The 12487-nt window shown below is 36.5% G+C and overlaps 2 protein-coding genes across 3 annotated transcripts; one reads left to right on the top strand and one right to left on the bottom strand.

Annotated features, from left to right (window-relative positions):
- The first annotated feature begins 2864 nt into the window (after positions 1-2864).
- Positions 2865-6069, top strand: LOC113275184 (LRR receptor-like serine/threonine-protein kinase GSO2). The gene is made up of 4 exons (XM_026524631.1): positions 2865-3527; positions 3883-4143; positions 4257-5126; positions 5328-6069. The coding sequence occupies exons 1-4, from the start codon at positions 3104-3106 to the stop codon at positions 5807-5809; spliced, it is 2037 nt and encodes a 678-aa protein (XP_026380416.1). The 5' UTR covers positions 2865-3103; the 3' UTR covers positions 5810-6069.
- Positions 6070-7118: 1049 nt separating this feature from the next.
- Positions 7119-11197, bottom strand: LOC113275182 (putative transferase At4g12130, mitochondrial). 2 transcript variants are annotated; one of them, XM_026524629.1, is made up of 7 exons: positions 10614-11197; positions 9146-9399; positions 8897-8995; positions 8591-8643; positions 8056-8212; positions 7785-7943; positions 7119-7515 (listed from the first exon to the last, which is right to left on the bottom strand). In XM_026524629.1, exons 1-7 carry the CDS (start codon positions 11093-11095, stop codon positions 7292-7294), a joined length of 1428 nt encoding a protein of 475 aa, XP_026380414.1. In that variant the 5' UTR covers positions 11096-11197; the 3' UTR covers positions 7119-7291. The 2 variants fall into 2 exon arrangements, with proteins under 2 accessions (XP_026380414.1, XP_026380415.1); XM_026524630.1 differs by lacking the exons at positions 8056-8212; positions 8591-8643.
- Positions 11198-12487: the final 1290 nt, after the last annotated feature.

Genomic DNA, 12487 nt, shown 5'->3' with positions numbered 1-12487 from the left:
TGTTGGAAGAATTGGTGGTAGAATTTTCTCAAACACCAGGAGGAAAACAATAAAAGAAGATTATTTTAGGCTCATGAATCAAACAGTATCCAAAGTAATTTTAGATTCGAAGTGGCTTTGTATGGAAAGTCAGGTTGCTCCTGAGTGACGATGTGACAATGACAACATCTTTTCTGGGAGACATCGTTATTATTGGGGAGCTTATGTTCTCGCTATCAATTTGCAAAATTATTGCGTTACTAAAAAGTTTTGCAGATGTGAAAAGGCTAGACAAGTGTATCCAAGATTATTATCGACTCTAACAGGTTGTTATGTCCAGTTCCATATACTTTCTCAAGACTAAAAGGAGAAAAACATATAAACCATTCTTGGAAACTTCTAATACGCAGTCCATTATTACTTATGGATTCGTTTGGAGTTCCGACATATGTAATGGATTTTGTGTACAATAATGTGCCAAGGGAAGAGATATTTAGATATTTCAAGCAAACTCATGTGAAAGCAGATGTTGTTTTGTATAGTTCTTTGATTGATGTCATTTGCAAGAATGATATGACGGGGTTTGCGATGTCTTTGTTTGATGAGATGATACCTAAAATATTTTAATTATTGAATTTGGAAGATTTACCTCTTGGTAGATGCAACGACTGATGAGCTCAAGCATTTCAGTGAGCTCGTACTCGTACCCATTGGTGGTATTTGGACCGATACTAAGTGTTGCTTTTTTTATGATTATTATAATAATAACTTTTTGGAATTATTCTATTTACACGATCAATATTTCAGGTGTACATGATCCTTAGGGGTTTAAAAATCAAACTATCCACTACAATGATGTCTTGGTATATGATGCTTACAACGTCTATGGTTTCTTTCATACAATTGCGAATAACAAAGTCTTTATATAGCTAAAATAAAAGAGGATTTTTGTAACACGATCAACTTTTGTTGGTTCAAGACATTATGTGATGCATTGAATATATGATAAAAAAAATATTTGGGAGAATTTTGAAAATTCAATCTAATACTAAACACGACATTTTTTTCACCATACTGCATTATTATTGGGAGATTACTGGATAGCATAATTGAAATAAGATGTTATGTTAAAGATAGAAGACTTGGTTGATGGATTTCATTCCAAAACGGAAATGTAGATATCGTACTTAAGGAGTTAATTCAAGTTTTGGATCATCGGAAGGACAAATCAATTAAATGTACCATAACTGTAGCTCTGAATTTCAGAGAAGTGTTCTTGTGGTCGTTGCTCGCATGATTGACTCAATTACCACCACTAGTGATATGACTTTTGTGTTTGATCGCGAAAAATCTAAACACACATCACATGATGCAATGAACACCATTTCTTATGTACTTCTTTTATGAATTTCTTAAATTATGTGATTTGTGTTTGATCGTGGTAAGGCGTACCAACTGACTTGAGAGCAAATTTTGATAGTACAAGAAGCGTTGCAACTAATTGATCACGAAATCTACAAGTCATATTTTGTAATGACCAGTCGAGGATAAGCTTTTCCCAAACAAGGAGGACTAATGTTGGACATATGTGCTTAGTTTAAAAGTTATAGTTAATTCTTTATGTTGATATTTCCTTTATTTAAGATTCTAGTTATTTTTGGTATCTAGTTTATGCCTCTATTAACAAGACTTTATCTCAAAAGATTACCTATCTTGTTATTCGTTTGATCTCTTAACTGAATTCTCTTTATCTCTTATTTTTCCTCTTTAATTTCGTCTATCCACATCCCAATTTCGTCTCTTCGAATACCAGTAATCTCATATTGCATTCTTCTTCTTTTTGCCCAATTTCACAGTTTCGTTCCTCAAAAACCTGGAAGAAAGTTGTGAATCACTTGTAGAGTGCAACAAAACTGTTTTGCACTAGAAAACCAGGGTTAGCGAAACCATTTCAGACTGGGAATTTATTCCGTTGATAAAATGAGCCATTGACTCACCATTGGAGATCCAACAACTTGAACTGTATGGTTTCACGCTTGGAATGCGATACCATTTCGAGCTTCATCCTTCACGTCACGACCATAGTCCCATCTTCACAACGACCTGTCTTGGATTGTGAACCATAAGACTTAAAAGGTATTTAAATACACCTTGAGAAGCCGTTTTTTGACTTCTAGAAGAGAAAAAAAAATAAAAATTAGGTTGAGAACCAAATTTCAGAATAACTTTTAGATCTATAAAGAATTATTTTTACGTCTGATTCGTGCGATTAACTCCGGGTTCTGGAGCACTTTTTCTTCCCCTCCTACATCACAAGTCTTTCAAGAGACAATTTAAATCAAAATGTTTTTCCACAAGAACCCCAACCTACGTATCCCCCACCAAAAAAAAAGAAAGAAAAAAAGCCTAAAAATCCCCACAAGCACCATTGTTGGCAGAATACTTCATATTTCTAGTATTTAATGGTCTTAAAACGTGTTCCCAGAGCCAGACAATGTTAATTTAAATTTGCTAATCAGGTGGTTGATGCATTGTCCATCTCAACAATGCATCGACCTCTTGGACAGACCGACTTAAAGGCCGTTCTTTCTTGTTGTCTGGATAAATTGCCAGCAATGAATGCTACAAACAAAAGTTGCTCGAATAATCTTGGTCATTTTGATCAACAAGTTGTAGGGTTCAGATAAGACCCGAATAAGAGTTACCTTAATCCACACCACACGTCACTGGAACCTAACAACTAACGTCCAACTTCATGGTTTGGAATTACCTATCTCAGTTCCTAGGACCCCCTACCTGTTCTTTTCTTGGGGCATCCACCCCTTGTTACTATTCACCGTCCCTTCTAAAAAGCTCATCTCCTTCATTTCTTTTTAATTATTTTCTTGTTTCAAAAATAGAAAAATAGTCACCTCTCTTCTGTCTGTTTCTCACTCTCTTCTCTGTTTTTGAGTCCTGTTCTTCTCTTCATCCAAGACAAAACTATACAAAGACACACACATAGAGATAGATAGACAGAGAGAAGTGGTGAAGAGAAAGAGAATCTAAAACAAAGGATTCTTTAATTTAAACTCAAAACTCAACTCAACCACTTGAGTTTGATCAAAAGACTGGAACAGAGAAAATGGGTTTCACGGTGAATCTATTTGTTTCTGTGTTAGTTTTGATGAGATTTTATTATGTATTTGGAAACCCAGAGTTGAAAGCATTAATGGAAATGAAAGCATCATTAGACCCAGAGAATAGATTCTTATCATCATGGACTAGCGATGGTAATCCATGTAGTGGTTCATTTGAAGGTGTAGCTTGTAATGAACAAGGAAAAGTTGCAAATATTTCATTACAAGGAAAGGGGTTATCAGGAAAAGTTCCATCAGCTATTTCTGGATTGAAATGTTTATCTGGTCTCTACTTACATTATAACTCATTATCTGGTGATATACCCAAAGAGATCTCAAATCTTACTGAACTTTCTGATTTATATCTCAATGTTAATAATATCTCTGGTATTATTCCTCCTGAGATTGGCAAAATGGCTAGTCTTCAAGGTTAGTTCTTTAAAAGGGTTTTCTTCATTTCTTTTTTATATCTCATATTCTTCTTTGGGGTTCAGTAAAAACTAGTCCTTTTTTTTTTCATTGGAACTGAATCTAAGTCTAGAAGGTTAGATTTGATCTTGCTTTTCATGTGTTGATTTAAGAACCATTTGGGGCTTTCTTTCCATTATTAGTTGTGAAACTGTTAATGCATTTAGTTGGTATAATGTCTCCTAACAAACCCCTTAACTTTTTTCTGTCATCTTCTTAATACCTGCTGAACATGCATTAATGGTACTTTCAACAAATTTAATTTTTTGGTTGATCTAATCAGAGATATTGTTTTTTTCTTTGTTTTATTTTGCAGTTTTGCAACTTTGTTATAATCAGTTGACAGGGAGTATACCAACTCAACTTGGATCTTTGAAGAAACTTTCTGTTCTTGCACTTCAAAGTAATAGATTAACTGGTGCAATTCCTGCAAGTTTAGGGGATTTAAGTGGGTTAATGAGATTGGATGTAAGTTTTAATCAGCTGTTTGGTTCTATTCCGGTGAAGTTAGCTGATGTACCTGTTTTAGAAGTTCTTGATGTTCGGAATAATTCTCTTTCAGGCAATGTACCTCCAGGTAATCTATGTTCTTTTCTTTTGATTATCATTTTAAGTTTTTCTTGGTTCTTATCTGGGTTTGTTGGTGAGTTGATTATTGAATGCTAATTTTGTTTTGGTGAATATATACAGCTTTGAAGAGATTGAATGAGAGATTTCAATATGGGAATAACTCAGATTTATGTGGAGCTGGGTTTGCTTCTTTGAGTGTTTGCAGTGCTTCAAGTCATCTGACTAGTCAGCCTGAACCATTTGGTCCAAGAGCAAATCTCACTAAAGATATCCCTGAATCTGCAAATTTTCGTGTTCATTGCAATGAAACCAGCTGCGAGGAAGCCTCTTCAAAATCCCCAAAAATGTATGTTGTTGTTGGTGTTGTTGCAGTGGTTGTGGCTATAGCTGTCTCCGGTTTACTGACCTTCTCTTGGTACCGGCGGCGAAAACAAAAGATTGGGAGCACATTTGATACCACAGATAATAGACTTAGCACTGATCAGGTCAACAAGGAAGTTTATAGAAAAAGTGCTTCTCCATTAATAAATCTTGAGTACTCAAATGGTTGGGATCCATTAGCAGATGGGCGTAATGGCGGTGGATTCTCTCAAGAGGTTTTGCAGACTTTCAGGTTTAATTTAGAAGAGGTTGAATCTGCAACACAGTACTTCTCTGATGTGAATTTGTTGGGTAAAAGCAATTTTTCAGCAATTTACAAGGGGATTTTGAGAGATGGATCTGTTGTTGCTATTAAGAGTATTAAGAAGACGAGCTGTAAGTCTGAAGAAGCTGAGTTCTTGAAAGGATTGACAATACTGACCTCATTGAGACATGAGAACCTTGTTGGATTGAGGGGTTTTTGCTGTTCAAGAGGTAGAGGCGAGTGTTTCCTCATCTATGATTTCGTTCCCAATGGTAACTTGTTGCAGTATCTTGATTTGAAGGACGGTAATACACGTGTTCTTGACTGGTCTACCAGAGTTTCAATCATCAACGGCATTGCCAAAGGTCAGTTTCTGTTCTTCTTATCTCTTAATTTGAGTGTCTATAGCTAACAAAGTCCAGTTGTGCATTATTCATCGTCATTAATCATGAGCTTTACTGAGAGGTGGTGCATTATTCATCGTCATTTGTAGTTTCGTTTATGCTAAAGTTTCTCTGGCAACCCAGGCTTGTACTGAAGTTGATGTCCATTGTATTGTTGTGTAGGTATTGAGTATTTACATGGGAACAAAGTGAACAAGCCATCTCTAGTTCACCAAAACTTATCTGCCGAGAAAGTCCTCATAGATCAGAAATTCAACCCATTGCTTTCGGATTCTGGCTTACACAAGCTCCTGGCCGATGATATTGTTTTCTCGACACTGAAGGCCAGTGCTGCTATGGGCTATCTTGCTCCAGAATACACGACGACAGGCCGTTTCACAGAGAAGAGTGATGTCTATGCATTTGGGATGATCATTTTGCAAATTCTTTCTGGCAAGAGAAAAATCACTCCACCAATGCGAGTTGGAGCTGAATGCTGCAAGTTCGAAGATTTCATGGATGCATATCTTGACGGGGAGTACTCTGAAACCGAGGCTGCAAATCTCGTAAAGATAGCGTTGATCTGCACCCATAAATCTCCAAGCCAAAGGCCTGACATGGTAACAGTCATTCAAGAACTAAATACGGTTCCTAACAATCCCTAGTATTCACAACGGCCTATACCGAAAACAATGGTCACTAGCATCATCATCATCATTGTCGCATCACTAACTACTTACTGATGTTGGACTAAAATTTTTCGAGTGTTAGATTTAAGCATGTCCTCTTCCTAAGGACTAAGTTAGGCTTTGTTTGTGAATGAAATCATGTTCCATGTATTATTAGTAGTTTAGAGGAGGAATTTTGTAACAGATATTGGGTACATTAACTTGTGCTCCTAATTAATCTTAATTTAGCTGTATAACAAATTGTGTTCCTTACTTCCTTCATTTTACTGCTCAAAATCCACCTTCCGGCAAAAACCAGATCACTGCAACTTATATCTCCAAGGCTTTCAGAGCTGAGTGCATGCAACTGCATACTCCCCATTTGGTAATAGCATATAGCAGTATGAAATACCCATGAACCCTCAACTTAGCAAAATTTTAAGATCCATGAAAACATAAAATCTGGTGAAAGCACGTGAGTGTGTTTTTTTTTTATCTCCTAATGTTTTACAGAGAGATCCTGCGAACTTGTCTGTAACTTTTACTATACTAAACTGGACTCATTCAGCTTGGATATGGAATATTATCTCAAACTTTTTCTCCTTGAAGTACTGATTTGATAAACCAGTACAGTTTTTCACGCTTCACTAGAATAATTCTCACTTACACAAAGATACAAAATGCACCAGGTTTATTAGTTCATTTTGGGTGAACAACATCATCACGTTCACCATCATATCATATCCCTCTCTTTTCTTTATTTGTCTCTCACACACACTCTGTACATCTGATGGAAATTTTCTGTGTGCTGCTCGTGACTCAATGATTGTGCAAAACTTTTGTTAGAAATTTCAATTGAAACCTTTTTCACCATTAAATGGAGACATTAGATAGTGAGATCTTGCATCACCTGACCTATCACAGACAAAAATACAAATACCCGTGAACCATATAACACTGCATATATTGTTAGTTGTTTTGAAGGGGGCAACCTGTGCTGTGTGTGCAAGTTAGCCGAGCTCATCCCTGTATCACACGTAAGTTAGCTGAGACCAAAAAAGGATGCCATCAGCTAACTTTGGTCTGTAAGCTACAAACATGACAGCCAAAATCAACGCTTCCCTGAGCACAACCAAATGTCCATGAAACAGCAAGGGGGAAGCCGTGAGCGCTAAGCTCGGAGTGAGCTCTGGTGGTATGTACACAGTTTCTTACTGTGATATGAGAACAGTAAATAAATGGAAAGATGAAAAGCATCATTGAACCTAAATTACATTAGCAGAGGGGTCAATTTTTTTAAAAATCCCTTTTACTATGAAAAACCAATGTAGTCAATGACCACATGTAGGATAAACATACAAAACATGTTTCTCTTCTTATTTTGATCAACTACAAAAAAGGTTAGAATTACATAAACTTTTAACTTGATACAGATAGAGAGACTGGTGTCGCTTTCCCTTTTGAAGCAACTGAAGCGTGTTAATGATCTGGAAACCATTCAGATGGCCACCAATCTGGTCGAATAACTTCGATCTTTACATTATCTTGCCCTTTAAGACTCAAGGAGCCTGATCCTTTAAAGGCTTCTTCTAGCCTCAGTAGACCCATACCACGAGACCCAAGTGCAGTTGTGACAGTCCCAACTTTCTTGTCGGAGGAAACTCCAACTACTTCTGATCCTGGAGCTACCTTCTGCTCTACTTCTGAACCACATACAAAGAAGAACGTGTGAGAACCTAGACGACCAAAATTTCATCCATAATATTTGGTAAAGCATGTAATATGCTATTTTGAACGATCCCTTTATTATGTTCATTTCAGTTGCTAACATAGATGTGAGATCGTATAGGATTGCATAGAGTGAAAATCACAATCTCTTCCACACTCATTGCGAGTTTATCTTTAACATGCTAGTAGTGTTAAAAACCAAAATTGGACTCTATAAAGAAAAGGAGGAGGAAGAAAACGTCACCATCTCCGCTTTTGTTGAGAAATTTTAAAGGAAGCAGGCGTTTTCTAATGACACCACGGTGGTGAGTTCGAGCAACCGACTCCTGCCCGACATAGCATCCTTTGTCAAAGCTTATAGCATTCAAGCCAGCAAGATTGTACTCAAGCGGAATTGCCTCACCTGAGAAAGGAAGAATCAGAAATCGAGATCAAACTGTTGCATTCCTGCATTGAAATCTGAAGGAAAAAAAAGGAACATTAATAGTTATGATGATTATTGTAAGAAGCTTTGCCTCTGTTTTTGCGAAGTAATGTAGCAATTCTATAAATGATATGCTTTGTGTTCATGTCAGATGACATGGAATGGCAGCCTAATGCCCAAGAGAACAAAAGAGGTCTGCTCCATTTCCAGATGCAAATATATAAATTTGGTTCCACAAAATTAAGAACCTGTACATATTCAAATAACAAGCCATGAGCATTTTACGTAACACAAAATTAAAAAAATAGGAATGAAGTCCATAGGCGATAACTGAGGTTAAAGTAACTTAAAACTGTTGTTACGCAACACTTTGAAAGGCAGCTTGCAATTATCCATGAAAAACACAATTAGTGGATCCAAGCGGTAGCCGGTAAGTGAAGTCCAGGCCAAACTAACCAGTTCAGAGTCTGAATGTATCTATGCTATAATTTTCTGAAGCAGCTTATAAAGTTTTCACCAACATTAAGTGGTTCTTATTAATGCTCAATTTGAGAATCTAATAACAACGAATGGAAAATCTGCTTAAAACTTCAAATGTAATGAAATGAGTAAAGATCTGTCGACACCTTTTTCTTTACACGTGCTTTGGGGTCCATATAACCACTTAATCGAAACATCACTGTAAAAGTTAATTCTTTATGAAGGGAATAACATGGCAGAGGCAAAATTTTATCTAGAGACTCTTATCCAACAACAAAAGTAGGATTAAGAAATCAAATGAACTGGTGTTATGGAACGATGTTCTATCAGAGATATAACCTTCACATAAAAAACATCAGCTGATATTTTTGCCTTGCTAACCCATTTGCACAGGTTAGTTAAAAAGAGTTTTCTACATATCCCAACTCTGAAAAGAATCATGGAAGTGATACCTTTAGGAATCTCAGTTGATCCCTCTGCCACTCCCTTCTCTACTCTCCATTGAAGGTAATTTAGCTCATCAGTTTCTTTGTTTGCCTCAACCAATGGTGCTGCATTAAGAAAAACATATTTCCGAAGCTCAATATGAGAACATACAAATATGCTGTAGAAGATCATTATGCATATGCTCTGGTTATACCACTTTTACAGGGATAAAAATATCAGTGTTACTTTGGAAATAACACACTAGTAAAACTTACGTATTGTATTTGAAGGAAAAATTCCCCTGAAACCAAGACTGTCCAACCTGGGATCTTTGTACCATTGCCACCCAGAAGTATTCCCTTTTGTAGATGACTGACCAGCTTTGTCAACACCAGCACCCCAGCCAAGAGCTGAAGCCTCAGGTTCTTCTTTCGAATCAGACGATGTAGATAGGTTCTTACCAAAACGTTGCCAGCAAGAAAATTCCTCACTCAAATTTTCAATATCAACATTTGATCTTAGCCGAAATCTGCAACACAACCATCCCTATAAGAGTCACAGATACGAACTAATCGGGCAGAATTAACATCACCGAACTACAGATACCCAAGTTTCCTGGCTAAATAAGCTGAAATAAGCTTCAACCATTCATTGGCTTCACAGAGGAGGCAAGGTCTAAACTAACAATGTCCCTTATACCTGTAAGTTTCATTGGTAATGGCAATCTCAAAACACATGCAATCATAATGTCTCCAATTCTCTTCCTACTAAGAACTGCAACTAATACAAACCCAATAGGTAATAGAGTGGCTAGATGAATGACTCTCATAGTAGTTCAAGTCTCCATATATATAAAAAAAAAATAGTAGTTCAAGTCTGACACCTTCCAAACAAAAAAAAACCGAAAGAACCAAAACTTCTATCTTAGCAAAAACACTATAACATTCTCCGGAAAGGAGAAAATGCAATGAAGAATTAGCCGGTTAATTGAACTCACTAAAGGAAACCGTTGTACTGTATGTTCAAACTTCAAACCCTCAATATTTCTCCTTCTCTACTACTTCCCTAGAACCTAAGTTAGAGAACAAACACTCTTGTGATTCTTTACATAGACAACATATTCATAAATTACTTCTCCAGAAATTTTTTCAGCATTTCATATCTCTAAAATGTCGGTGTTCTGCTGACAATGATGGTTATGTATCAAAAATTCTAAACACTCAATGACCGAACCAGCCTACTAACAAGATACCTGTCTGGTTATCTATCGTGTATAAGGCTACTCATTGACCGATCCAGCCTACTAACAAAATACCTCTCTAGTTATCTAACATGTAAGGATAATTGGTATGTGCCACAACTCCTGCAATCTGCCAATGTTTTGACCTACTGCTTTTCTTATCAACAACAACAAGGCGTTAACATTACTTGACTACCACCATTAATGATAGGATTCCTCAAGTTACTAGATCCTACTTGAAAAGAGTAATGCATAAAAATGTAAAAGGGTAACAGGGGTTTTACCCAATATCACTAAAACAAATGACACGGATCAACTCTAAACTTTGACCAAAAAGAACCTAATTACAGGCATTTGAAATTTAGAGTTCCTAATTAGGTTTTTCATTCATAATCAGTATTCTATAATCCACAGAAATTTGATTTCAACTATGACTAACTCTCATAGTAGTTCAAGTCTGACTATTCCGAACAAAAAAAACTGAAAAAAAATAAGACCCTTACTTGTGAAAGCAATCCATGAGCTCATCCGTAACAGTAGCATCAACATCAGCAAGCAAATCAAAAGGGTCATCTGTTGGGTTTGAACCAGGTTTAGAGCCAGTTTTATCAAGCTTCTCATAAGAACGAGAAGGTCTATAAATAAACAAATCATACAAAAACCTCCCCTGAGGTGTAAGCATTGCTGCATAAATTGGTGTTTCTGATACTGTTGATACATTTGGTGTAGTTAAAGTTGATGTTTTCTCCCCAATTGCTTCACCAAACTTTCTTACATCATTTGTTACTAAACCTTGAAGAAACTTAATAGTATCAGGACCTCTAAAACGAATTACAGATCGTGTTTTTAGACGTGAGGCCATTGAAGAACCTACATCTTCAAAATGAGATTTTTGTTGTTGATTATTACAGAAGAATCTTGAATAGAAGCTTCTGTTTCTGTAGATTCTGTAAATTGGGGATGCTGAATTCTTGAAAATTTGCATAATTAGGGTTTCCGAAAGGTTTTTCCTAGCTGTGATTTTTGATTGAGGCAATCAGAATGGAAGCGAAGGTAATTTATGGCATCTTTCTGAGAAGATACGTGGTGCATAGTTGAATTCCAAGAGGTTCTGGGTTTTTGACACGTACTAGAAATATAAGACTCGGTGTATCAGAACGAAATTGGTCTTTAATAGCTGAGTTAACTCGTTGTAACCCAGTCCAAATGTCACAGCCAATGTAGTTAATATCGGATATCGGTTCATCTCGGCCGGGACCGATACACTGGTACGATTTTATATCGGGGATATTATCGTTGAAATATCGGTCATAGATTTAGAGACTATAATTTTATATTAAACATTTCTCCACACATTTTCGGATAAGATATAATAGATAACATCAATTTTATCAAAAAAACAAAAGAGTAACTTTAGTAGACTTGCTTCGAGAGCTACATGCACCTCTACTACCACCCGGAATACTTTCTTCGCCAAAATTACCCTTAAACTTTATAGAAAACGACCAATACCGCATCGACGGCCGATATTTGACCGAAACGGCCGATATTATCGGTCGAATATCGTATCCCCGATATCCTTCTTATCATATCGTTTTGGGCCGATATCCGAAATATCCCCGATATATCGGCCGATACGGCCGATATTGACTACATTGGTCACAGCCCATGGGAATAATAGCTGGGTTAACTCGTTGTAACCCAGTCCAAATGTCACAGCCCATGGGAATAACAAGTGATGTCTTTAAGGCAAAACAGAAAGGAAAATGTCTTATTTGTATTGCCACGTGAGAGACACACACAATAACCATTGGAGAATCTCTAAAGTGTGATGAGAAGGAGAAAGAGTACTCCCATTCATTAAGAATTTTTTTTTTCTTAGGTAAAAACAGTAATATTGAATTAAATAGAGATTATTGTATGTTTGAAGGAAGTGAGGATAGTTATTCTCACATCCATTCACCTCCTACATTCTGAATCTATTATATTTAGCAGCTAGGTCTGCTGAACCATTCATATTTTAAAAAAAAAAACATTCGAAGCGGAGAAATTCACATCTTTTAAAAGAAAATGACAATCCATTAAGACAGAGCAACAGGTCCAACTAGTTTGGCCTTTGCTACTATTGAGATAAACTATAACATTCTTAGTAACACTTATTATACATATTTTCTGGAACTTCTTTTCTTTAACCCATTTGGCTGCTTCAAACAACAGAGTGTTTTCAGCTTCCTCAGGATTATTGGATGTGTCTGGGACTAATTTGCATCCCTTGAACCTGCCTGTAGAATACATGCACACAATACCCACACCAAATTTGTAAGTATGTTTACCATATGAAGCATCACCGTATATTAACATGCAGTCTTGAGGAATA

Source organism: Papaver somniferum, chromosome 4 (genome assembly GCF_003573695.1).
Source record: "Papaver somniferum cultivar HN1 chromosome 4, ASM357369v1, whole genome shotgun sequence".
In the NCBI taxonomy this organism is placed as follows: domain Eukaryota; kingdom Viridiplantae; phylum Streptophyta; class Magnoliopsida; order Ranunculales; family Papaveraceae; genus Papaver; species Papaver somniferum.
The sequence above is the reverse complement of the archived record's forward strand: the minus strand, read 5'-3'. Positions and strand labels throughout refer to the sequence as shown.

What these genes read in the sequence shown, in the direction of transcription:
- LOC113275184 (XM_026524631.1), top strand. Translation starts at nt 3,104, where the DNA reads ATGGGTTTCACGGTGAATCTATTTGTTTCTGTGTTAGTTTTGATGAGA. An exon ending in TTCAGGCAATGTACCTCCAG is followed by an intron (nt 4,144 to 4,256) that starts GTAATCTATGTT and finishes GAATATATACAG; the next exon opens with CTTTGAAGAGATTGAATGAG. An exon ending in CATCAACGGCATTGCCAAAG is followed by an intron (nt 5,127 to 5,327) that starts GTCAGTTTCTGT and finishes ATTGTTGTGTAG; the next exon opens with GTATTGAGTATTTACATGGG.
- LOC113275182 (XM_026524629.1), bottom strand. Translation starts at nt 11,095, where the DNA reads ATGCAAATTTTCAAGAATTCAGCATCCCCAATTTACAGAATCTACAGA. An exon ending in TTTTCCTTCAAATACAATAC is followed by an intron (nt 8,996 to 9,145) that starts GTAAGTTTTACT and finishes TTCTTAATGCAG; the next exon opens with CACCATTGGTTGAGGCAAAC. An exon ending in TCTCAACAAAAGCGGAGATG is followed by an intron (nt 7,516 to 7,784) that starts GTGACGTTTTCT and finishes TATGTGGTTCAG; the next exon opens with AAGTAGAGCAGAAGGTAGCT.